The 27,781-nt window shown below is 40.0% G+C and overlaps 2 protein-coding genes and 1 long non-coding RNA gene across 10 annotated transcripts in view; 1 reads left to right on the forward strand and 2 right to left on the reverse strand.

The window, feature by feature from the left end:
• The window catches only part of CC2D2A (coiled-coil and C2 domain containing 2A), a 134,903-nt gene extending 133,786 nt beyond the window's left edge, over positions 1–1,117 (reverse strand). The window contains exon 1 of the mRNA XM_082728688.1: positions 953–1,117. The gene's annotated coding sequence lies outside the window, so the exon portion shown is untranslated. The remainder of the gene's footprint in view (positions 1–952) is intronic.
• On the forward strand, positions 757–27,000 carry LOC309863657. Its single transcript, XR_014311161.1, has 3 exons — positions 757–937; positions 20,005–22,365; positions 24,172–27,000. It is a non-coding gene; the product is annotated as an uncharacterized lncRNA (long non-coding RNA).
• The window catches only part of C1QTNF7 (C1q and TNF related 7), a 114,768-nt gene continuing 106,948 nt past the window's right edge, over positions 19,962–27,781 (reverse strand). For all 8 annotated transcript variants that reach the window (XM_082728724.1, XM_082728722.1, XM_082728720.1 and 5 more), the window contains one exon: positions 19,962–23,606. In XM_082728724.1, the coding sequence (XP_082584850.1) occupies positions 22,975–23,606 (632 nt within the window). In that variant the 3' untranslated portion in view covers positions 19,962–22,974. The remainder of the gene's footprint in view (positions 23,607–27,781) is intronic.

The following is a 27,781-nucleotide window of genomic DNA, read 5'->3' on the forward strand; positions in this document are numbered from 1 at the left end:
GTTTAAATGCCACACTTGAGCTACGCTCTATGGCCTATGCCCCATGCATTTATGTGATGAACTAAGGGCTCCCAGGCCCTCCCTGGGAATAGTTCATTGTGCTTCAAGCATGTTCAACTCTTTTATAAATATCTGATGGCCCTTACCCCATCTGTTTATAGGTCTGTCTTCCAAGTAAATTCTGAGCTTCTGACCCAGTCTAATGCATTTCTATACATTCTGAACTATAGCTCTTTGCCTGTGCATTGTTCATGCTCGATAAATATTGGCAAGAACAACTCTTTAAATGCACTCTAGGAGACAGACATAGAGAGATAGTTCATTCTGGAGCTGAATTTGTCTGCAGAAGAGGTTATATGAAAATCCAGTAACAGACACATCTTTCCCATGAGACCATTAGCTTTCCACAGCCCCTCTCTACAAAGAAGGCAAACTAGCAGTATAAATAACCGCTAGCAGATTTCCTTGTGGTTTTTTGGAGTGGTGATCCCCCTTCCCTTTGCCTGTAATGGCTCTTTCTCTGCCTAATGACAAGCAGAATGAAGTTTGCAATAATTAGAACTTTGCCCCTAGAATCACTTTGAACTGAAAGACTCAGAAATGCAACAGGCAGCAAATGTTTCCGGGAGACCAGAATGCAACAGGACGGCATGAAAGTCCCAGGACGGAAGCAGAGCGACCATCTGGGAGGAATTCCACCCAGGGGCAGGGATGAGCCAGACTTCCATTTCCTGCAAACCAGGCACCAGACAGCCGCTCGAATCAAAGCAGCCCGAGGAATGCTCTATGATTCAATTCCAGAAAGTAAAACATAAATCACAGTGATGAGAACCCCTACGCTTACAATTCATTACATCCGTTCAGGGTGCCGAGGGGAGAGGCTGAACTCCAAGCCCCATCCCTGGAGGCAGGACACCATTGCCGCAGCCCTCTCCCGGTAAGAAGGGATTACCTTAAGGAACTTTACAAAGCACTTTGCAGATTCCGCTTTCTGGGGTGAAAGGGAAAGTGGAGAGACGAGTGCTACTGTTGAATCTTCTAAAAGAATCCAAAGGGAAAGGCTGGATGTTGGGGCGGACCTGGGGCTGCTCTCTGGGAGGCTGCAGCCTTCTGGGAGACAAAACACCCGCTTAGCAACATGTTCCTAAGGGAGGTCACTGGGTGGCTTTTCTTTTTTTTTTCTTTTAAAGAGACAGGTTGCTTCCAGTAGTGGAGTATAAACATACTGGGTGAATAGAGGAGCACAGCTGGCAGAGGAAGGACAGTCAGCTTGGGGTGGCTGATAAGAAACTAAGAAAAGCTTTAGAAGCCATGCCCTCTGTCCTGTCATCAGGGTCACTGGGCATTTCTGGTGAAAGAAGGCGATGCTCAGAGTCAGGCGGTTTAGGATCATGCAAGGTCACACAGTTACAGGGCTGTGTGTCTGGCTTATCTGCAGAAAGGTTTTGTAGCAGTGCTGCCGGGCACCAGTGAGTGTGGCACGCGAGTGTTTTCCAGTTAAATGTGGAGGCTGAATGTACTGGGCTAATCTTTGCTTATTCTTGGAATCCCACTGAAATTGCTGAAAGAGGATATAAATAGTATGGCTCAAAAAAGCAAAGGTAATGGGAAAAGAGGCAAAGCAGATGGAAGACTAATGGAATGATAGACCCAGGAAACCCACACTCTAATGTGTGTGTGTAAGTGCACCCATGTGTGTATCTGTGTGTGTATGTGTGAGAGTATTTATGTGTCTTTGTCTGTGTGTCTGTGTATGGAGGGGGAGGAGGCAAGGAGGCATAAGAATATGGCAATGAGCCAATTCATTCTACAGGATTCCGGAGAGGATTTGGCTCAGTGGTGTGATGGGTGGAATTGGGTCCCTCCAAAAAAAGATACATTGGAGTCCTAACCCCAAAGCCTCAGAGCGTGACCTTATTTGGAGAGAGGATCTTGACAGAGGCAATTGATTTAAAAGAGGTCAGTAGGGTGGACTGTGATCCAATCTGTGTTCTTATAAAAGAAAATTTGGGGACAGAGACACATGCACATGGGGAAGATGATGTGAAGATCCAGGGAGAACAGCATTTATAAGCCAAGGAAGGCCTGAAGCCATCAGAAGCTGGGAGAGGGGCCTAGAATAGATTCTACCTCATAGCCCTCAGAGGGAACAAATCCTGCCAATTCCTGATTTCCTTCTTATATTATATTATATTATATTTTACTGTATTTTTTAACATCTTTTTTTCTTTTAAAAAATTTTTTTTAAATTTTTTATAAACATATAATATATTTTTATCCCCAGGGGTACAGGTCTGTGAATCGCCCGGTTTACACCCTTCACAGCACTCACCATAGCACATACCCTCCCCAATGTCCATAACCCCACCCCCCTTCTCCCAACCCCCCTCCCCCCAGCAACCCTCAGTTTGTTTTGTGAGATTAAGAGTCTTGTTTCCATGATTGTGAGACAACACATTTCTCACCACGTATATGGCACTTTGTTATGACCTCCCCAGGAAATGAATATAGTCAGATAACAAGGCAAGTGGGGGCTGAAAATGCAAGAAGATGTGAAAGGCTGTATGTATATGGAGGGACTAGATCCTCAGGACCCTCCCTTACCCTGGCAGCCTGAGAAATATGTCCATCCTCCCTACTCTCCCTTTTTGTACCACCCCACCCCCTCCCCCAAGGAGACTGGAGGCTTGGAGGCTACTTCTCTAGGAAAGTTGAGGCAGAGCCACTCTGGTCTCAAGTTCCCAGGTACAGCAGAGGGGGGGTGTGCCTCAGGGCTGAAAACTGGGTAGGAAATGGAGAGGTGTGCAGGGCTCTTTCCTTCTCACAGAACTGAAGGAACCAGACATACACCTTTGCCTCTCCCTGTCCCTCCTTAACCAGCACCAAACTGGAAAACATGGAAAATTACTTTCTGAAGAAACAGAATGGTCACAAAGAAAAGAATCCAGATGTTGACATTTTGGGGCCTTCCAATGAAAAACTATCATATTGCCCTTACAAAAAAGCATTACAGAGAAAATGAGAGGACCTCAGGTTAAGATATTCCACATTAAAAAAAAAAAAAAAGATTTGTTTATTTATTTTAGGGAGAAAGTGTGTGAGTCAGAGGAGAAGCAGAGGGAGAGGGGGAGGGGAAGCTGACTTCTTGTTGAGCACAGAGCCCCAAGCAGGGCTTGACATGGGGCTCTATCTCACAACCCTGAGATCATGACCTGTGCCGAAAGCAAGAGTCAGATGTCCAACCCACTGATCCACCCAGGTACTTTAAGAAATTCCACATTTGTAGTTATAGAAAGAGATAACTGAGAAAATGAAAAGGTAGGATTTATCAAAGAACTAATACAAGAAAAACTCTCAGAGGTAAGAGAATATGTCTTTAGATTAAAATAGAATATTTGGGTACTTGGGTGGCTCGGTTGGTGGAGCATCTGACTCTTGGTCTCAGGTCTTGATTTCAGGGTCATAAGTTTAAGCCCTGTGTTGGGCATGGGTCCTATTTGAAAGAAACAAAAAATAAAATAAAATAAACTATTTGTTAACTAGGGCTTGTACATCAGGAGACAACACCAAAATCAGTCTCAGTTTATCCTTTGCTTCTGGTGGGAAAAATATTCTCCAGAGAACTCACAACCATTGGTTTATACTAGGCTGGTTTGTCTTATTTATGCTTCTGATACTATTTAGGAATCCCCAAAGTGACAAATTTTAAAGGTGGTCTCGGGCTACTGAGTCCGTGTGGGGGTGTGGGCAAGAGCATATACAAAACTTCCCTGGAGGATTACACCTTCAAGTAGTTAGTTCAGAACAGTCATGGATAAACCTTGCTGAAGATGAGTTCACAATTCAGAATTAGCCAACACAGCAGGAAATAATCAAGAATCCACAATGAGAGGCATAATTAGATATACAAGAACTAATGATAATCAAATAATCAGATGGAGAATATTTGAAAACAATGATCATAAAAGAACTTAAAGGAAGGCTTTGAAAATATGAAAGAAGAGTGAGAGATAAGATCAGTTGAGGCAAATGTGAGAAAGAATCAGCTAGAGCTTTTAGAAATGATTAACAAAGTCATATTTTATTTATTTATTTATTTGAGAGAGAGAGAGAGAGAGAGAGAGAAAGAGAGAGAGTCAGCAGGAGGAGGAACAGAGTGGGAAGGAGGGGAAAGTATCTCAAGCAGCTTCCACACTGAACATGGAACCCACCTCGGGGCTCGATCTCATCATGACCTGAGCCGCAACCACATCAGATACTTAACCAACAGAGCCACCCAGGTATCCTAGTCATGATTTTTTTTTTTTAAAGATGAGTCAAATTCCCTGTGACAGAACTGGGAAGAGAAGTCATGATGTAAAAGAGAGATTTAGAAAGTTGAAGTGTAAAGTGAGAGAGGGGGGAAAAAGAGTGAATGGAGGACACGGAGGAGCTCTGAGGAGGAGAGCCTCAGGAGAAGAGCAGGGAGGGTGGAGGTGAGTGCTGGATCTGAAATGAGGGGTCTTGGTCAACTTCCTTAACTCTCCCAGGTTTCAGTTTCCTCATCTGTAAAATGAGGTTAATAGTTGCAACTGCTTCAGAGGGTTATTTTGAGAATCATTAAGTTAATATTTGTCAAGTTCTGGTGTACAGTAAATGCTGTAAGTCTTGTTAAATGCAAAAATAGAAATGCAGGTGGTGGTGTCTAAGCTCAGCCTGCTTTAACATAATACTGTTAGCTCTATGCTCTAACATCATACCGAAGGCTGGGAAGCCCAAGATCAAGGCACCAGTGCATCAGTCTCTGGTGAGAGCTCTATTCCTGGCTTGTAGATGGGCACCTTCTTGGTATGTCTTCACAATGGCCTTTCCTTGGTGTGTTCAGATGGAGTCAGCAAACTCTCATCCTCCTCTTCTTTTTTTTTCTTTTAAAGATTTTATTATTTATTTGAGAGAGATAGAGCATGAGGGCAGGGAGGTCGGCAGGAGAAGCAGACTTCCTGCTGAGCAGGGAGCCCAATGTGGGACTCTATTCTAGGACTCCAGGATCATGACCTGAGCCGAAGATGGTTGCTTAACAAACTGAGCCACCCAGGCACCCTCTCTTCCTCTTCTTATAAGACCACTGATCCTATTGGGTTAGGACTCCACTCATCTGACCCCATTTAACCTTAATGACCTCTTCAAATCCCTGTCTCCAAAAAAAGTCACATTGAGGGTTAGGGCATCTACATGTGAGTTTTGGTGGGGAGGACACAGTTCAGTCTAAAGCAGATGTTTTTTGTATGAGATCACCTATTTGAAGAGATCAACTGTCAGAAGAGAGAGGATCTATTCACCACCCTTGTGCTAATTAACCTTCTGATAATGTCTTCGCTGATATTTTAACATTTAGCTAAATGAAACCAGTTCCTAAGAATTACATATGCCAGAATGTTCTGAAATTATTAAAAAGCATAATTCAAAAACATTTTTTTTACAAAATTTCTTATGCAAGCAAAATAAATGAATCTAGCAGATTTGTCTTAAATAAAAATGCAAAAATCTCATTCTTTTAGGTTAAGTGTTCCGAGCTGGTTAGAGTTTTTAATCAAGGACAAGTGTTGAATCATATCATAAGCTTTTATTCTTGCATCTTTTGAGATAATCAAATATGATTTTTCTTCTTTCATTTTTTAATGTGGTGAATTACATTAACAGGCTTTTGAATGCCAAACTTTTCTTGCATTTCTGGGATATACTAAACTTGGTCAAGATAATTAAAAAATTAATTCTTGGGGCGCCTGGGTGGCTCAGTTGGTTAAGCGACTGCCTTCGGCTCAGGTCACGATCCTGGAGTTCAGGGATCAGGTCACGATCCTGGAGTTCAGGGATCAAGTCCAGCATCAGGATCCCAGCTCCATGGGGAGTCTGCTTTTCCCTCTGACCTCTTCCCCTCTCATGCTCTCTCTCATTCTCTCTCAAATAAATAAATAAAATATTTATTGTTGTTTTGCCTTTGTGTTCGTCAGTAAAATTGTGCAATTGTTTCTCTTTTCTTGTATTGTCCTTGTTTTGTTTTAGTATAAAGGATATTTGAATCTCAAAAAAAGCAGACTAATCTCTCTGTCCTTCTGTCTTTCTATCCCTCTGCCTTTCTGTGTTTGTCTTTGTATCTGTTTTTCTCTGTCACACACACACACACACACACACACACACACACACACGATCTGTTCTGTAAACTTGTCTATAAAACCATTTGGATCTGGAGAACTTTTTATTGTATTAAAATACATATAACATAACATTTGTTGCTTTAGTTATTTGCCCAGATATACTCGGACATATAGTAACTTCACATATAAAGTTGCATTAGCTATAGGTGTGCAACATAATGATTTGGTATTTGTATATATTGCAAAGTGATTGCCACAATAAGTCCAATTAACACCCACCACCTCACATAGTTACATTTTTTTCTTGCAATGAGAACTTTTAAGATATACTTTCTTAGTAATTTTCAAATGTATTTTAGCCATTTTTAAGTGTATAATTCAGAGGCATTAGTTATATTCACAGCATTGAGCAACTGTCACTACTATCTCTTTCCAAAACTTTTTCTCCACCCCAAAATAGAAACTCTGTACCCATTAAACAATAACTCTATATTTCTCCTTCTGATAATCTAATCCAGCCCCTGGCAACCTCCAATCTCTACTCTCTGTCTTTATAAATTTGCCTATGGTAGTTATTTCATATAAATGGAATCCTACAACAATTGTCCTATTGTGTTTGCCTTAAGTCACTTACCATAATGTTTTCAAGGTTTATCCATGTTGTAGCAGGTGTCAGCACATCATTTCTTTTTGAAGCTGAATAATAATCCATTGTATAGATATACAGCATTTAACTTATGCATTTATCTGCTGATGGACACTTGGCTTGTTTCTACCATCCATTTAGTATGCATAGTGTTTCAGTGAGCAGTCATATACAAGTGTCTTTCCGAGTCTGTTTTCAATTCATTCGGGTAGACCCTAATGAGTAGAATTGTTGAGTCACATGGTAATTCTTTATTAACTTTTTAAAGAACTGCCACTGTCTTCCACAGTGGCTGAGCCATTTTATGGTCTATCAGTCATGTGCAGTTTCTGCACATCCTTGCCAACACTTGTTATTTTCCACTTTTTTGATGACAGTCATTCTAGTAGGTATGAAGTGGTATCATACTGTGGTTTTAATTCACATTTCCTTATGAGTAGTGATGTTGAGCTCTGTAATTTATTGAGTTGATTGGTTAGTCATATATCCTCTTTGGAGAATAAAGGATTTGCGGTCAGTAGGGGGTGGTTGTAGCTCAATTTGTGACCCATGATTCTATTTCTTTGATGCGTATAAGCCCATTCAAGTTTTAAATTTCTTCTTCTTTCAGTTTTAGTATTGTACATTTTTAGGGGATTGTTCTTTTCTTTGTTTTTAAATTAATCAGCATGAGGATTTTCAAAATATTCTTTATTATTTTTAAGCTCTACCATATAAAGTAGTATATATAACTACATATAGTATATATAACAACATAAAAAATGTAGTTACATCTTTTTTTATAACTTCAAGTAGTAAAATCTCATGCTCTATGTTGGTTATGCCTTTGTGCTTGTTTTAAAACAAAACCTCTGAGTTTTTTGATGTTTCTCTCATTGAGAATTGGAGTTTATTTTCCTTCCCTTTGTATCTGAGTAGACTTATAACCTCATTGACAGTCATATATTGTGCAAATGATGCTGACTTGCTGGTTGATATCTGTGGCTGAGTCACAAAAGATGCTGTAGTTTCTATGTTGTTTGCTAACTTTAATGCTCAGAGTCTTGAGTTGCTGGTTGATATCTGGGGCTGAGTCACAAAAGATGCTGTGGTTTCTATGTTGTTTGCCAGAACTTTAATGCTCAGAGTCTTGAGTTGCTGTAAAAGTTTGACTACTGTGAAGCCAGCACACCATGAGGGAACCAGGCAACATGGAAAGGCCAGGTGCACACACTCAGTTTGGCAGTTCTGGTCATTGAGTCATCCTGACCAAGGCGCAGACATGTGTATTAGAAGCCTTTGGATGTTTCCAGCTCCTTGATGTTGAGTCACCTCTAGGGGGGGTTTGACTGAGGCATCAGATATCGTGGAGTAGAGACTAGTGAATAAGCTGTGCTCTGTTCAAATTGCTGAATTTCAGAATCTATGTGCATAATAAAATGATCTTTTAAAGTCGCTGCATTTTGGGGCCATTTGTTACACAGCAATAGTAACTTAGCAGTCACATTTTTAGATGGGTGAAGATATGAATGAATGAACAAACGAAATATTGTCATTATTTATTTACTTTTTTACATAGGACCCTGAAGCATATAAGTTTTACCTGTATACCTAAGAAAAAATAGGTAAATATATTCAATGCCTTAAAGGATATGCCACTAAAGCATGGTGCATTGGAATCCTCTTTGGAAGATTAGAGCATTAGAATAAACGTGGAAAAATCATAGAACTGAGATGAGACTATCATGTTATATTCTTTTTGGAAGAAGGTTGCCATGGCCCATTATTTAGGTCAGTAAATAGTTAAAATATGGTTTTCACACCCTAACGGGTGAAACACAAGTTCAGTTTTAGACAAATGTGTCACTCACACTCAGTTCTTAGAATTTTATAATATTTTTGATTGTAGCTGATACTTTCTCCATGAAAGAAAAATATGTCACAAGGGAAAACACATCACTAAAATGAAGTTCAGCCTGGAAGGTAAAGAATCACCTCTGAATCATAAATGATATAAAACCATGCTCTTCAACATTTGATCCATATTTTCCAATTGACTGAATTATATACATCTCCCCTGAAATACAACTTGAACTCCAGCAAATTTGAACCTCTTGTTTCTACAGTTAGTGGAGAGAAGCACTTATTGATTTAGATATATTGGTTTGTAGTCTATTTTTATTTTATAGATATTAAAGCATTTAATTTTCTTCCTCCAAGGCTATGATTTTCAACTTGTTTTGAATTGCAATGACTTTCTCCTCATTTCTTCTTTTCAAAATATTCTCCCTTCCTAAGAGAGTTGTCTGAGCTATTGAGAATAAAATGCTATAAGATTCATTTTATTTAGAGTTTCATGTCATAACTTGAAATAATTGGATATGCTCTTAGATATCAGAGAAAACTGCTGCTCTTAATACAAATTGTGAATTCTTCTATTTTTTCTTGTCAAAAAGGTTATTTCCCCCTAATTTTTATATTCTCTCTCTCTCCAGCTACTTTTCTTAAAAGTATCTCACTGCTATGACCTGCTTCACCAGCTTAGGATATAAATATCATGCTTCCGTTTTCTAATTAGTTGCTTGAAAATGTTCTTGCCTTTATCAGCAGGACATGCAGTGTGTCCCCCTTGAAGTCTCAATTTCACTTAGAATTGTTCATAAATCTTGAAGGGCTTACTCCATTCAAGGGGCAGTCCTGCATCCAAATGCCAGTGGAGGGAGAACAGAGGAGGCTGGTTCATTACTGCAGTAAATGACCCCAAGAAGGCAGAACATTTTTGCTTTCAGATACACTGATGTATCTGATGGTCCAAATATTCACACCAGATTTCTCACATTTAAGATTTCATGGTTGTACTTTTTAGTTTATACCACTGCTTTTCAACCAGTGGTGATTTTGTCCTTACAGGAGACATTTGGCAAAGTTTGAGGACCGTTTTGGTTGTCACAATTTATGAAACCTCTTAGTGGCAACTAGTGTGTAGAGGCCAGGGATGCCGCTAAACATTCTTTCAACATACAGGATGGCCCTCCACCCCTCACCACACAAAAAAAACTGGTCCCAAATGTCAGAAGCACCCAGATTGAGAAATCCTGGTTTCTCCAGTATGGTTTATACCAATGCAATCTGCTACTGTTCCCTGCATCTGGAGAGGTTTCAGACCTCACTCACAAGCTATGCCTATGCCAGCAACTACACTCCTTCCTCCACTCCCCCCAGTCACCTGAGTTTTTATATGAAATTTGGTCTCCAGTCCACAGTCCCCACACCCCTTTTCCTCATGTTGAATTGCCCTCCAGGGCTGCAAGTATCTCTTCTGACTGGTCAACACAATTAGGACCATCCAAGTTCACCAGAGAGGTCTTAATATTGTTGAAATTCAGCAGGAAAGAGTCCAGCATCTAAATCCTTTTTGTCTCCAGGAGGTTCCTTAGCCACTTCGCAAATTTGTTCAGTGTTGTCAAGGACGGAAGGGGCATTTAGAAAGGACATCAACCATCATGTCATAGAAAATCCTGTTGAATCCCGACTTCCTAAGGCGATAAGTGTCCTTTGTCTTACATTTGTATAATCAAGAATTGTTGCTCAGATGACCCTTCATCAAAACAAGATCTTATCCAAGGAGACCTTCCGGGCTCACTAGACAAAAGAAGTTGCTGACAATATCTCAATTAAAAATATGCTCTACTTCACTGGGCATGGATCCATCTATTTTTCTCATGTTCTGTGATGCCTTAAATTGTAATGTATTTCCTTCAAATGCACCAAAAGCTAATTATGCTTGGGAAACAGACTGTTTGCTAGGCTCAATATAAGAAAAACCTTTTTACTAACTGTAGGTCAAGAATTTTTTTTTTTTTTTCTGTCTGCAGCCATAGCTGCCTGTACAGACATCTGTGCTTTGTCCCTTGATGCAGAATTCTTGAGGACCTGGTAGGGGGAGGATTTGGGTTCTTACATTGGTATAGATGATACATTGATATAACAAGTACCCAGGAGCATCTATACTCACTTCCTCATTTCTGTCAAATTGGGAAGCTATGTTTCTAACATTCTCAAATGGACCAGGGTATAAATAGAATTTTCTTGGACTTGTCTCTGATTTCAATCACTGTTGATGCTTTGAGAAATTCATGGCAGATTCCAAATAACTGTCTAGCAAAAGATTTCTGGAGTAAGAGCCATCTGTAAATTGGTAGCTGCCTGTGTTCTCACTATTTAAGAGATGGAATTTGGATCACAGGGCAAAGGAATGCTTGCCACTAAGCACCATTCTGGACTTGGACTCTGAGGCGTTTTGATGTACTTGAGGAATTTCTCAGGGCAGTAGGGACAGATGGACACTGCCCTGTGATGTCTAACAGGGCAGGACAGGGAAGCAACCCAACAGGAGCCTGGGCAACCTCATGAGGGTGACCTATGAGCCCCAATTGCCATCATATCTGATTACAAGCCTTTAGTAACTCTGTTATAATTCCCCTATCTTGTGGGGGGAGATTTGAAAAAATCTCTTACTTGTTCCAACATAGTCTTTTAGTGCTGTGGGGAATTATGGAAACGTTTTATATCCGTTCTTGGGAGAGAAGGGTAGGGAGAAGAAGAAGAATTTTAGGAGCCAGAATGTTGGTATCAGGAGAGATTGCTAAAATCCTCAAAAGGTAAGTAAATTTCAGGAACCATAATTGGGAGAGGGAGACATGAATTTTGTCACTTACTGTGTGGAGATTATGACGCTTTACTACCTATTGGGTTATTTTACCATAGGATCTTGAGGTTTACTCACATGTTTTTTGAGATACAAATATATGCTAACATCCTTCAGGACTGTCACCTAACTCCCATCTCCACTAACACTGGAGAAAGATTTGCCATCACTAATAAGTCTTCTATATTTCTTTACCTTCTCAGAGCTTACTGCTAGCATAATGGTTGACACATTATTTTGTCTTTCCCACTGGGTTTTCACTACTCAGGGCAATTCCTGGAACACAATAGACACTCAATATATGTTGAATGTTTGAAGAAACATATGAAAGAAAGTTTTCATTGGGTCATTATTTGAGGACAAAAACTCAGTATGACTGAAGGTCTGAAAAGCACAATCTTCTCTTGAATCAGCTGTGTGGACTCAAGAGCCAGTAAGGCTGCTTCTGTGAAATTCAGGAAGACCATCATTGGTACTTAAGGGTCCTTGGGGTAAGTGGTTGGGATAGTAGCTTTTAATGTAAGACAGAACTCCTGGCCTCAAATTTTGGATCTGTCACTTGCCAACAGGATAAAAAGGCAAGTAGTTTTTGGGTTTAGTTGATTTACAATTTCAAGTTAAAATGTGTCTGTCCATCTGTCCATCCATCTGATGGTCATTAACCTACTTGCCATGTGGCAGGCCTGGAGAGAAGAACCAGATATTCAAAGATTAGGAAAAAGTCCTTACCTTCTAGCTGTTTTTACCATCTCCTAGAAGGGGTGTCTGGAACTAAAGTGTTGTCACTGTCACTCTATTTGTCAAGGGCAGCACCTGTGGGAGAGTAGCTTTGAAAGGTATGCTAGGTGGGGGAAGAGATGAAACCCAATGAAAGACAGACCTTGGCTCCAGTCCCGTCTTAGGGACCACTGACATGTTATTCATCTTTTATGGATCTCTAATTCCTCTTCTATAACATGAGGTGGGCAGAGAAAGATGATCTTCAAGGTCCCCTCCACGCTCATACCTGGGTTTGTAAAATCTTAGAACATTTGTTCCTGAGCAGAGTAATTATTATTGTTGGCCACTAGAGGTCAGTACCTTAAAAAGCAAACTGGCCACATTCCATTCTGCCGTCAAAGTAAACCTTGAAGCAGAAGCAATATTATTATTTTCTTGAGGAAGTGGAGATGCAACATGGGGGGTTAAGGGGATAGGAGAAGAATAAATGAAACAAGATGGGATTGGGAGGGAGACAAACCATAAGTGACTCTTACTCTCACAAAACAGACTGAGGGTTGCTGGGGGGAGGGGGGTTGGGAGAAGGGGGGTGGGATTATGGACATTGGGGAGGGTATGTGCTATGGTGAGTGCTGTGAAGTGTGTAAACCTGGCGATTCACAGACCTGTACCCCTGGGGATAAAAGTATATTATATGTTTATAATATTATTATTTTCTTACTTTGTTTTGGGAAGGAAGAAATATTCCCAAAGAAACAGTTTTCCTTTTGACATATCGAACCTTGGCCTTGAGATCCTTGAACTCCTTTTGCTAAATTCTCACTGCAGAGTTTTCTAGCAATCTCAGTGTGAGAGATGGGCTGAACAGAAGAAGATAGAGCACTAGTTATTGAAGGATTTGTGGTTTCTGTACAAACCTAAATGCATTGATATCTGTGTGATAGGATGAAAGAGTAATTGAAAATAATTCTTCTGTAGAGCAGGCTCCTCAGCTTGTCCAGTGTCCAAAGGGAAATAGGTTTTCAGATCAGCTCTTCTCTTAGATGTAGGATGGGAAGGCATCATTGTTTTCCTCTCCTTGAGTTTTTAGAACCCTGAGAAATAGGAACTTCTATTCATCTATTGGCTTGAAATTGCCAATGACTTATCTGTATCTTTCACTGGCTCCTCCCCATGGAGGGAGGGAGGAGAGGTATTTTCTGTGACGAGAGATGGCAAGAGTCTAGAATCCACTGGACTTTGCATCACTCTTGGGAGTAGGCTGTGTGCAAATGGCCACTTGCAGGTGTGACCCTTGTGGGGATTTATGAACTTGACTTGAGGTGAGACAGACCTTGGTCCTTGCTGAGGCTGAAAGGGAAAGTTTCTCATCTGCAGGACAAATAGTCCCCAATGTCTAGACCTAGAGACAACCATTGGGAAGTTTGTTTCATCCTTATATCCAAATTGTATCCTATGATTTCTATCAGTAGAAAAACCAACATTTTGGTTCATTTGCATCTTCTGAGAATATCTGTCAGTTGATTCAGCACTGTCACAGAGGAGTGAGATTGAGCAGAAGCTCAAGTCCTGTCAGTGTCCTCACAACACATACTACTGTTGTCTTATTCATGACATGGCCATTGTGGGATTTAAGGAAGAATAGGGCTCAGGGTTGTCCTTGAGGACATAAGACTGGGGAAAGAAGACAAATACAGCCCTCTTCCATTCATCATCACTTTATACATCTGAAAACAAACTGGCATGAGTATAAGAACAAATAATAGAAGTCATTAAAGTTCAGCTGAGGATCATGTAGGAAAAAGATGATTCTCTCACGTGCCAGGCACTGTTTCCCTGTCCTTGATTGGCATTTATCTGCCCTTTCAGAGTTGACAAAGTGCTATAGCAGGGGATGTCAGTACCTTTCCTATATTCCTCTCATATTCTCCCCATAGTCCTTGGGTCTTAACCAATTCAGGGTGTTCTTGTGGATTTCCAAGTGTCTTAACTGCATCTTTGTGCCTGAGGCCCTTTTCTAGAACCTTGGAAAGCCACTCTTCAGGAACACCAGTGCATGCCCAAAGTGCTGGGGAGTAGCCCTCAACCAACAGCTTTTGGGAGTTGATCTTTAAATGCTTCAGCTTCCTCCCTTTTGGAGTGAGCTCATTTTGGGGTATGTGTTTCATCCCATTTCCCCAAGCTTCCCTTGGGGACAAGTCTCAGGCAGCTACTGTAGCAGTTTCTTAGTAATACACACATTACTTTCCCCTGCTTCCTCATCTTCCTTCTGGTGTTTCCTGCACCTCTCAAATGAGCTACTTACATTCAGATTTTTGCCTCAGGTTCTGTTTTTGGGGGAAACCAGACAAAACAGTCACTTTTCACATACATGATCATATTTGGTCCTTGAAAATACCCTGTGAAGTTATGGACTAGACATCATGATAGCCAACACACCCTTTTGAAGAGAAAACAACAACAACCCGCCAACTCCCCAACACCCCTGCTGATGAGCTTCGCCCAGGCAACCACATTTTATGCCAGGTATTTACAGTGCTAGCTGACAGAACCAATGGATCCTAACTGAACTAACAGCCAATACCTAGACTGGCCATTTGGCTGACAGGGACCAGCTAAGATTGAGACCCTCAATCTGGGGCAAGCAGGAGAGAATCAGGCAGATTGAACTATTGGAGATGAAACAAAAAAGAAGTCATGAACTAGGATGGTACTACGAGAGGTGAGGAGAGGTTGGGATTGTGAGAAAGCAGCATTCATGAGGTAGAGAATATATATATATACATATACACATACACATATATATGTAAACGTATATATATGAAGCCAGTGAGTCATATGAGAAGCCCATGGTGCAGAAATAAGTGAAAAGATGAAGAGAAACGGAGTCAAAGTCATTGCTGAAGGTGGGAGTCAGGACCTGCCATGTTCCTCCACTGAGGTTCTTAAGAACAGTTGGAGCCATCCAGCACCCTTATGGTCCGATGAAAGCAGGACTCCTGTGTCTAATCCTGCTCTGAATTTGAAAAAGCGCTACTTCGAAAAAGGTGGTTGCAGTGTTTTACATTTAATCAAGGGTGTGAAACTTGGCATGATCTTGCTTTTCAGAGTTGAGTTGGAATTCCAAAGAATTCCAAACTTCAATTACAGCCAGAAAGGAAACCCGAGGCTCATTTATTTAATTTTGGGAAGACAAGAAGTTTCATCTCAAGGATAGATTCTTGTCAGTGCATGATGAATGATGGAGATTTGGTTGAGCAAGGTTTTACAAGGCTCTCAGTGAAATACTTGGGACATCTTTACATCTTTACATGTAATGATTTGTTGTGCTACCTGAAATTCAAATTTGATTGGACATCCTGAATTTAATCAGAATTTTAAGCCCAAGAGAAATCAAGTGCGTAGGACTGTGTATGTGTGTGTGTGTGTGTGTGTCTGGGTATATTGATGAATATATGTTCTGGAGCCTGACAATCTCACCTACCAACTATATAATTATTTTTTCCAATAGTCTGACCCACTGGAATGGTTCAGGCAGCTGCACTTTAATTTCAGTTGTGAATATAGTCAGACCTGGGTGTTTTCAGTAGAAGATCCTTACAACTCCCTTTCATTATTTCAGAGTAATTTCAAGAACAACAGAGATGTACTGCGGTGCCAAGAATGTTATCTGAAGCTGTGGTAGGGATAGATTATAAAGACTTCGCCTTTTCCTGCTGTTCATTTCAGCCAAGACAGCATCTCATGAGCAATCTGGTAAAAGATAATGTGCGAATATTTAAGTAACCCCTTTGAGTTTATGATTTTTCTACTTCCAGTGCTTTCAGATAATTTCTTGGAATTCTGATTAGATTGGGCAAGGTTTTATTTCAATAAATTCTGCCACCTTCATGATGGCACTGGAGTGAAGCCATGGACGTGGTCTTCTTCATATTGTTGCTCATAAATGTCTTTGACATCCGACAGATGCATCGATTCGGAATGACTTCATACTGTGGCTAATCCATTGGGTTTATAGCTCCGGACTAATAAAAACTCAATAAAATGATGTCAATTCAGGACTCATTTCCTTCCCTGTTCAAGTTAGGATGGGATAATTAAAAAAATATATATATATATAAGCTAGGATTATTCTGGCTTGTTCTTGCTTTAAAGAATCCTCTGGAATAGATATCCAGGTATGTCACCAGAAAATTCAAGGGATGATGTCATTTCACATTAATTTACAATTTTAGTTTTTTTTTCTCTCTCTCTCTCTTTCTCTTCTTAGACTTTTCTCTGCAGTCTTTTGGGAGCATAATAGTGTACAACTAACCTGACTATCCAAGAGCTTATATAAAAACATTTTATATAATATAAGTAAAATATATTTATTATAAAAATGAAGATAAAGATCAAAAGGGTGGAAATTAAAAAGTCCACATGAATCACTTATTTTCATCCAGCTTTTTCTAGACACATATGCAATCACACCTTAAAAGTGGAATAATTATGGAAATACTTTTCAGTTATCTGCTTAGTTCTGTTTGTATTCTAAGAAGATCTTATGGTGTCAATGCATTTTCCTTCTCACCACTTTTTATGACACTCCATATATCCTATTGGATGAATGTATCACAGTTCATTTAACCAATATTCTATTATCACTAGGCTATTTCTTAGTTTTCCATGTTATAACTTTTCTGCAAGGCTTTCTCTGTAATTAAATCTTTGCACATATTGGTAATTGTTTCCTGACATACATTCTCAGAAATTGGAGGCTTTGTAATTTTTGTGTCTTAGAACACAAAAGAAATATTTTGGCCATAGCAAGAGGCAACTGGGATGAGGGCATAGTTTCTCTCTTCTTTTCATGTGCTTTTGAGGATAGGGAACTCTGCAACTACGGGATCCTTTGAAAAGGAAAAAAAATAACCCCCTTGAAATAGTGACTAGCCAGGTGGCTGATGTCTGTCAAAAGAAAAGATCAGCTAGAAAATGACTGTTGGCAAACAGGTAGACTGTGAGGACTGAGCAGACTCTGTCGCCACGACCAGATTGTACAGAAATGGTTCTCAGCTGGGGACTGTTTTGCCCCTCAGGGAACATCTGGTAGTGTCTGTAGATATCACTGACTGCCATGACCAGAGGAGATGCTATTGCACCTACTGGGCAGAGGCCAGAAATGATACTAGGCCTAGGTGCATAAGACCACCCACGGAACAAAGAAGGATCTGGTTCACAAGGTCAGTATTGTTGAGGCTGAAAAAACTTGTGGTAGAACAAAAAGAAAAGGAATGTCAGTATATCTCTGGAAACCCTGGCATAGCATTTAGACACTTGTCATTGAAAATTTTATGTGTGTTTTAAATATTTTTCTCCAAAGGACTCTTCAGTTACCCAACGTATTTGGCTTGTCTTAGACTTGAGTACCAGCCACACTGAGGGACTCATGAGGCCTGTGCACAGTATAGTCCTGCTTGCTCCTGGCTTCTGTTAGGATTAATCTGGGCAGGAGTGTGTGTGTGTATGTGTGTGTGTGTGTGTGTGTGCATGTGTGTGTGTCTCCTAACTATAGAGACTGTCTTGTGAGGAAGGCGGAGAGGAATACAGGCTGTCTGATTTGTCTCAGCATGATGATAAACATGGTGATGTAAAAGATTGACTGAGTTCTTGGCAGAACTAAACCAGACATAAAGACTCAACGCCTGTCCCAGGGCTAGTCTTTGTTTTTAAGGGAGACAGCTTTATCTCCCTAGAGTTCGCAGAGTTGCCTGGTCCAGCCACACTGTATGTTTCAATAATGCAGCAGCCAGTCCTGATTGTGATGGGCTTAGCTGAAATAGGAGGAAATGATGTTTATAAGGATCAAAAGAAGAGGATGGAAGAATTGGGCACTTTTCCCACAGTACAATAATTCATCTGTGAAACACATGCAAAAATTGAGGCTAAAAACAACTTGGCACCAATCAATTCATCACGTTTTTTATTGAATACATATTAAGGCTGCCTTTGTGTACAGCCCTTGAATATAAAGATGTATTGGATAGACAGCCAAATGTAGTAACATATGGGCAGTGCAGGAGCACCTGGGTGACTCAGTCACTTAAACCTCTGATTTGATTTCAGCTCTGGTCATGATTTCAGGGTTTTGGGATCGAGCCCCATGTCAGGCTCTGCACTCAGTGTGGTGTCTGATTGAGATTCTCTCCCTCCCTCTCTGCCCCTCTCTTCACTTGTGCTAGTTCTCTGTCTTTGTCTCTCAAATAAATAAATAAATAAATAAATGAAATCTTGGGGAGGAAAAATATATGGGCAGTGCCATTATGCACAACTATGGAATGAGTATGCAATAAGAGAAGGACCCAACATGATGATTAAGAGTGGACTCTGGTGCTCTTTGTGACCCTGGGTCCTTGTGACCCTATTTAGGTAAATTTTTCTTATCTTTTCTGGCTCTTAGTTTCTTCATCTGTAAAATAGAGAGAATAATTGCTGTGAAGACCAAGTGAGCTAATCCATGTAAAACATTTGAAATAGTGCCAAGTGTTCACTACAGCTATCATAATTCTGTATTAGTTCACAGATCATAAAGAAAATGTGTGGGGTCACCTATGATTCCTCTTGGGCACAGCAAAGAAGGAGTATTAGAGAAAAGGAAGTAATTCCCTAGCTGAGTCTTAAAGGTGAGCAAGGCAGGCAGACAAGACAGCAATAGCATGATGAGCAAACAAAACAGTGTGTGCAAAGGGTCTGAGGCACACAGGAACAAGGCATCCTGGAACTATAGTTATCTTGCATTCACTTGGATTATAGATTTCTTGTGGTGACTTTCGGCAATGTGACTACGAAAGCAAGCAGAGGCTGGATCCCAAAGGGCCTAATGTGCCTTGCTAAAGGGTGTTAATATTAGGTAGGATGTCTTTTGCTAATGGTGGAATACCCCCCTCAGAAAGACTTGGTAAAAATGGCATGAATAGTAACTGTAACTGAAAAGTCCAAGGGAAGCCTGGTTATAGGCATGTCTAATGTTTGAATGGATACCCTCTTTATCTCTGTCCTTACTCCTCTTGTGTGTGGCTCCATTTCGAATGGAATTATGCTCTGTGATGGTAGAATAGCTCGAAGAGCCTCACAGGCTCAATGGGAAAGAATGAGATTCTCTTCTAGAGAAGTCCTAGTAAAGTCTCAGTCCCTAATTGAGTCACCTCAATCAATTATATTGGTGAGTGCAATGCTATGCTCTGATTGTTCAGGTCAGTGATCTACATAGTATCGGAGTCAATTCCATTTAGAAGCTCAACGACTTAGCATGTAAAGGAGGGTGGTCCTTCAGAAGGAAATCAGGTATGAATACCAGAAAAAGGATATGGAATGAATACCAGATAGCAAAGTCTCCAAAAGTTCCTGGCCCCTTTCATACTGCAGGGCCATTGTTGGCCTTTAAACTGTGGATTGACATGATCATAACTGTAGTTGGAGAGAATGGATTGGAGGGTTGTGGCTGGAGGCAGAGGGTCAGTTAGAAAGTTTTTACTTATCTGGGGAAATAAAGATGAGTGTATGAATGAAACCTTGACATTGGGGATGGAAAGATGTGATGGCTCAGAACTGTATGTGTAAGAGATGGAAACATTAAGGAATTTATACTGAATAAAATTCAGTGGGAAGGATAAGAACAACATCAACAATGTCCGTTAGGTTTGGCTTTGGTGACAGGTGGGGTATGGATGTTGTTTGTTGGAAGTGGAGGCTATAGAAGGTGAGAGAGAAGAAGGTATCAGACACACGTTAGTCAATTTCTGAAATATTTTTATGTCCATGATCTATTTTCACAGACTGGCACAGAAGAAGTATATTCAGAGCTTATAGAACCTTCTTATCACTGCAAACAACATCATTCACAATGACGAATGACACGGGAATGCCCTTATGCATGCACAGGTACAGGAAACACACATGTCCTGCAAGTGTGCTACACAGGCACACACATGTTTTGTGCTGTTCTCACTTTCTAAAAATTTGTTTTGCCCTTTTATTCTCACCTGATTCTGACTAATGCATTCTTTCTGACTCTAAATCTTTTCCGGAACAAGATGTTATATAGTTAATAAATCTCTCTTAATACATATTCATTACAAGTCAGCCCTCACAAAGCATGACTGGAATGAGACTTATAATTCTCTTTTTTTAAAAACCAAAATCAGTCTTCCATTATTTTTTTACGCAAATATCCATAAATGTGGATAAATGCAATCTGTCATTTCTTTTTTAAGGAATAAAGATACCTATGTTTGCTTAAGGAGTTTATCCTTTATTACCAAAATAGTCTTCCCTTTCCCACTTTAGGTCTCTGGTCCCCATCACCAGCCCACCAGATATTTCAAAATAAAATTCATTTTTGGGCCTAGAGCCAGCTGAAGAAGCATGAGTTTAAAAAAGCTACTCAAAGTAGGCTTTGTAATGAAAGAAACACATTTCAAAGATAAGTAAACAATGTCCACAAAATGAATGCATGGATGGATAGCGATCAGAAAAAAAAATTAAATTACACAATAATTTTGTGGGTCATGATTTTCTATAATAAATCCTTCTTTTCCAGTTTCTCCAGCAAATCCCATGGTATTCAAAGGGCCCATATTTTCATGTTCCTCAGATGAGCTTCTGCTGTTGGCTGTTTTTTACACTCTGTAGCCTGGCCTTCCAGGTCCAGCTGTTATGTCATAGCAGGTGACTATTCCAAACCACCTTTGCTTTCTCTTCTCTACTTTCGTTGCTCTTGGCCTTCCAGACCCGTGTCCTGACTCTGGAGGAGAGCAAACAATGGGCAAAGCCTGGCATGCAGGAGTGCAGGAGAAAATGTTGGGAAGTAGGTCTGCCAATGGGAGAAGCAGGCATTGCCCTTATACATCGCTGCTTGGTCGCTGTCAGTGTCATCTCTGATCACAGCAGCCCCCAGCTCTGGGACACACAAGGACCCCAAGGTTCCTCATAACTGAGGTCCACATTTGTCAGGTTGACATTTGAGGCTCTTCTGGGTCTGTGTTCTTTCTATCATGCTTTTACCCCATTCTTCCCTCTCTCCCTACCTTGGACCTTCTATGTCCCAGCTACCTCAGAAAGTGCAAGGGGCAGAGGAGATTTCCCAAGCCCTCTTCTCTCACCCACCAATTTGAGAGTAAACCTGTTCCTTTCAGCATTTCTTTCAGAGCATTTGTCTCTATGTCCAGTTTAGCACTTAGCATGTTTTAGCCTGCTCATTTCCAGAATTCTTGGTATTTTGTGTATGTGTGTATGTGTGTGCATGTCATTTCCTTCCTCATGTCCTTGGAAATTGGGTGGCAGAGGCTGGGCCGTGTTCACCTTGGTGTTCCTCCACCATCACAGAATCCTGTGGTGACTCACACAGAGGAAGCATAAAAAAAGCTTATCAAATAAATGAGCCAAGAGAGAACACATGGAAGGAGGAACAGAAGCCACCAAAAAGGAAGAGAGTAAGGGGGCGGCAGATGGGAGAGAATCCTGACTGGGATGGAATGGTGAAGAACTGCGCTGCAGTAGGGAACCAGACGCTCACCCCGAGAGACCACGGGACTGTGGGAGCTGTGAAGCTTGGAAGGGACAGTTACTTGTTCAGATGTCTGGCTTCTCTTCATCTTCCTCCCGTTCACCCCCATCAACACGTGATAAATCAGTGAACATATACTTCACTTTACTTGAATTCCATACCTTGGAGATCTCTGAGAAATAATGCCTCCTGACAATGTAAAGTAGTGCCCTCATTCTTGCACAAGCTAAGAGGAATAATAATTGTCTTGGGAAACTGTCAGGCTAAAGGATTTAGGAGAATGCTCTCCAGGCTGATCTCAGTAACTTGTGTCTCTTCATTTACATTACTCCTCTTGGGCCCCCTCTATCTCTCAGATTTTTAACCCCTTTCCAATGGCAAATACCAGTGGTGTTATGAGGGTGAGATGGGGTGAATGCAGCTGCTGAATTCATGTTTTCTTTGTATTCCTCCCACCTCCTTAAACACACACAACTTAGAATGCTTAGCGTTTTTCCATGTGTAAAAGTTTCTTTGTCTCCCTTCTCCAGGACAGAGCAGCTCGCATGTGCATCCAGCTTCGAGTCAGTGTGTCAGGGCTCATCTCACTGAATTGTGACAGTATGCTCATCACATACCAGCCTGTATGAAGGTAGAGACTTTGTTTTAACTCACTATTAAATCTGACCTACCACCACTGTGTCTGGGTTACACAGGCCTACTAAAGAGTTGTTGAGCGAATACATACACGAGCGTGAAGGAACAAATAACAAAACAGAGGAAGTTATCTCTTCACTTTAGCTTGCCAGAAATTACTCAGTATCTCTTACCTTTAGTTTTTGACTTTTGAGAATCGTTAAAGACTTCGTCTCGGGTGTTGATTCTCTTAAACAGCAAGCAAAAATACAATTTTATGAAGATTTAATGAGACAGCATCATTGCCAGATGAGTTTATCACTCAGGGAGTTTAACAGAAAATTTGTTAACATTGTCTTTAATTTGTTTAAATATTTATGAACACTGCTTTCGAGGGGATTCTTATCTGGGGTTATTGTTTTATAGAATTCATTTTGGTGTGCTTTCAACCATTTGGTGGTTCATCTTACTTTAATAGATGCTGCTAGAATTCTCTGTAAGTGATTTGGAATCTGAGTGGGAGTCTCTTTGGATTTCATTTCTGCTTGCTCCACCTTCCAAAGGCCCAGATTAAATCAAAGTGTCTGCCATAAGGATCTTGGAACATTCAGGACATGAGTCCTAATCACAGCTCATCATCTTCAGATATGGAATCTAGATAATCTGTGTCAACATATAGGAGAAATCCGGAGAACAAGCTGTCTGCCCAACCTGGGTCTGAGAAGAGGCCGTTCTGGTCAGTGAAGAAGATCTCCAGCCACACTTCATCTTCTGGCTGCAGATAGATGACCGTGGACCCAGAAGCGACGTCATGGTTCCCTGTGTTGGCGTCGAATGTCTTTATCTTGTACTGCCCGTTGTGAACTAGCCCAATTGCCAGATGCTTATTTGCCAATGTGATATCATAAGAAAAGTAATAGATCCCTGGGAAGGCACAGATGAACTTCCCTGTGGCAGGGTTGTAGTGCTCTCCCTCATTGAAGAGGACCTTGTTAAATATAATTGGTAGCCTTTCTTCTGGGTAGCTGGTAGTGATGCCAACAGAAAAGGCAGATTTGAGCACAATGCTTCCGCATCTACAAACTCCGGGCAGCCCTGGGTCCCCTTGCTCTCCTCTGTCTCCCTTTGCTCCAGGAGGCCCGGCTGGACCTACTTCTCCTTTTTCTCCCTCTGGTCCCATGGGTCCTTTCTTCCCAGTCTCTCCTTGGTCCCCTTTCTCTCCAACAAGGCCCAGTGGTCCAGTCTTACCTCTCAAACCTTTAAAAAGAGTTTACAGTTTAGTTGATAGTTCCTCCATATATACAGTCACAAACAGCATGCCCCACAAAGTGCCAGGACACCCTAGATGTGTCTCTCCAATCAACTTGCAAGAGTACACTACTAAATACTAATGCATCTTTAAAAAACATCACTGATGGATCAAAACGGAAATAGAAAATTTTCATCAGAATTTCAGGTTAGTTTTCCTCAGTACATAAGAAATCATTTGAATGCTATTTTGATGATGAATCATCTGCAATGAAATCAGTCACATACAGTATTTGTCACTACAGGAGAAATTCAATGAGCATAATGATATTATTCCCCAGAGTGGGGTCATGGGGGCAGACAGAACCAGATGAATCCTTCAAGGCTATTTTGTCTTATGCCCCATTTCACTTCTATCGGTATTAATAATACAAGAATTAATGAAGATTAGATTAGCTCATATTTATTCAACATTTATGATGTACCAGGGACAGCACTTTATTCACAGACATTGTCTTCTTTAGGCCTTGCAACAACTTTATGGATTAGGAAATTATTATTGCTTCTCTTGCAGGTGGGGAGACTGAGCCACAGAGAAGTTAGTTTGCTCAAGAAAATGGGTAGTAAGTGATGGAGCTGTGACCTGAACTCACGCCTGCCTGACTCTGGAGCTTGAGCATCCCCCGAGACAGGTGCTGGACTGTACATTGTAGAGTGCACCAGCACGTAGTGAGGGCTCTCAATATGCTATGATAACCAAACAACAGTGAGGGCCACCCCTATGTGGTAATCCTTTTTTGGAGGAGAAAACTGAATCCCAGAGAGGGGAAGAAACTTGCTTCTGTAGCAAGGTTAAGACTGGAATCCGAGTCCTAGTGTAATGATGCTTCCCCTTCATCAAAGTGCCTCTTACCTTTGGGGCTGGAATCAAGAATCCTAAAGTCTGTTTGGCTTTGCAGCTAAATGGTTGTATCATTTTAGGCAAGTCCCTTAATTTCTCTGGGTCTCCTTATATATAGAAAAGACATAATATCTGTGAAAGGATTTCAACAAATTCAAAATCACCACAGTGAAATATTTTCTGTTTGTCTAAATCTTTATACCTACAGATCAACCACAGGCTAAATGCAGAGAAATTATGATCATTGGTTGAAACGGATAAGCAACATCTATTCAATTTTTAAACCATATATATAATATATGTAATGTATATTATATATTATTTATATATTATAAAAATATATTTTACATATGTTTTACATATATAATACATAATATGTATTATATTATATAAAATATTTAATTAAAATATTAATTAACAAAATATGAAATGTCATTTAATTTTTATGGTCAAATCCATTCTGTAAATAATGCTTGTATAATGATATACCCTCAAAAATATCCAAATTATTGGTAATTTATCATGGCTTCTGTAGTCAGGGAAAATATATTATTGGTATACTGTGTGGTTATCTACATACTCTTAACTATGTATTTGTTCTCGGGAACTTTTATTAAGCTAAACCTTTTTATCTTGATAGTGCTCTGGTATCATTTATTTGAATATTACATGTATATCAGTGCTTGAGCTTAATAATTTTTCAGTTATTTGGCAAATGTAGGAAAGAAATATTCTGAATAATGTAAATTTGGGGAGAATTAATGTTATACCCTTAAAACGTACAGTATTTTGTTTTAGTAATTTTGTAGAGAGGTTTTTTAACAATTTATGATGCACGGAAGAATCTAATAATGAAAGAAACCCTTTTTTGGTGACTGGTATCAGTGTTATTACTGATCATAGAACTCTCCTCAAGTTCTAGGTGGCTTTTGTTGTGAAGTTGAAATTCCACTGGTCCCAGCCAGAGTATAGTCTGTGTTTATTTCTTGAAATAGTCTGAACTTTTGCTTCTTTTTGGTAGGAATAAGATATGAATACTATCTTACTGTTGAATTTATTTATGAATCGAGGACCACAACTTCTAAATTGTTATTTTTATTTTCAATAGCAGCTTAACTTCTGCTGTCTCCCTGAGTGGCCTTTGATATATTAATAAAAAAACTTTTTGGTATCAACAACAATTTCAACTATTATGTACTCCAGTCCTCCTGCTTTTGTGACTTTGGGCAAGTCACTTCTTGTTTGTGTTTCCAATGCTCCATTTGTAATATGAAGAATTAGATTTAAGTCCAATCTCAGTGTTTGGATTTTCTATGGTTATTGAATTAGATAATCAGGGATTAGCTATAATAACTTGAAGTAATTCTTCCTGTTTGCATGAAGGATTTGCACTTGTGCTAAGGACCAATTAATGAATAATGGAATGAAGGGATACATCACTCTACCTTTTCCTATTCAGGCCTATGCTTGGGTAGAGAGGAGAATTAATGGAGTAGTTGTTAGTCTAGGCTTAGGTACTGACACTTGGAGAAAGGAATTCTTAGTTCTCTAGGAAATGGGCTTAAAAAGATTTCTTCTTCAGTACTATTTCTTTCTCCCATCCGTCCGTCCATCCATCCATCCATCCATCCATCCATCCATCCATCCATCCACAGATTTATATGTGCATGTATACATACATCTAAACCATGTAATATTTTTTGACCATCCATTACATGCTAGGCACTATGCAAGGGGCTGAGTGGGACCTTGACATGAATGACCCCTGTCCTACCCTCAAGTTAGCTGTTACTATGTATTATACTGTGATCTGCAAATATGTTCATGAATATCTAAAGCCATTTAATAAAGTAGAGTGATCTGTTTCATAAGCTGGTTCTAATGTTATTTTATCTATAAGGATGTGCATTCAGATTAAATTAACTTGTGATATTAGGCTACAAGACTAATTGCTATAGACCAGTGAGGGAGGCAGATATTTTTAAAAGAACGTTTCTAATTTGGTATAATAAGTTCTGTGCTTGTAATTTAAGGTAAAGAAGTTGGACAAAACTATGCTTGATTGTGCTTGCCCTTGATTGGATGAATTTGATGGGGATGTTTACCACGAGTATATGAATGAGAAGACATTTGTGGTATCATTCAAGGGGACAGAAGAATCAAAGGACACATTGTGTCCAGTTTCAGCTGCATTAAAGCTTGTCCCCAAAGCCCCAGAGCTCCATTTCTATTGTTCGTAAATGGGGTGTGTTTTTCTTCATTGAACATACAGACATTCCTAACTTTCTTGGCTCTTACATATCCTTTATGTGTATTTGTGTATATTGGATTTAAGTCATCTCAGGTTGGGGAAGTCATTTTATTTGTGAATCTCAATGTTTTCACTGTAACATTGTAATTGTTGATTGTAATGATTTCTAACAGGGTTATGGTAGATGATAAGTACTAAATGTAAAATTCCTGACACAGTAAGCTCTTAATAAATGGTTACAATAATGATGATGAATATTGTAATTATATGTTTTTATACTGGCCTCCCACATCCCCATTTTGTTTATCAAGGCAAGGACAATGTCTTATTCATGATTGTGTTCTCATTGTCTACAACAGTAATAGGGGACAAATTTATACTGCCCACCAACGGATGTTTGGCAATGTCTGGGGACATTTGTGTTGTCATGGGTGGTGAGGTTACCACTGGCATCTAGTGGGATGCTGCTAAGTGTTCTACAATGCTAGGAGAGCCATTCCACAGTAGCTTATTATTTGGCCCCAAATGTCATTAGGGTGGAGGTTGGGAAACACTGGTCTAGAATACTACCAGATAGCAATATGTACACAAGAACCTTGCTGAAGAATAAAGCATGGGTAGATAGATGACTATGGGGTGTAGCTGGCCTTGTATATTTAAAATTGTAGCAATTATGAACATTCAGTTTAATCTGAATGCATATCCATATACCTATTTTTAAATGACATTAGAACTACCTCATGAAACCCATCACTCATTTCTGGTTTATTATACGACTTTGGATATTCAGGAACTTAGCTATGACTCATGTTTGTGGACCACTATGTGATATGTAACAACAGCTAACATTTCCTAAGTGCCTACCACACAACAGCTTTTCTACTAAGTGTTTTATATGTATTATTGCACTTAATCATCACAGTCATCCTTACTACTCCCAGGTTACAAATGAGGGAACTGAGGCTCAAAGTAGTTATTTGCCTAAGGGTACTAAGTCAGTAACTGAAGGAGCCAAGATTTGAGCCTAAATCC

Source organism: Mustela nivalis (genome assembly GCF_964662115.1).
Source record: "Mustela nivalis genome assembly, chromosome: 4".
Lineage (NCBI taxonomy): Eukaryota > Metazoa > Chordata > Mammalia > Carnivora > Mustelidae > Mustela > Mustela nivalis.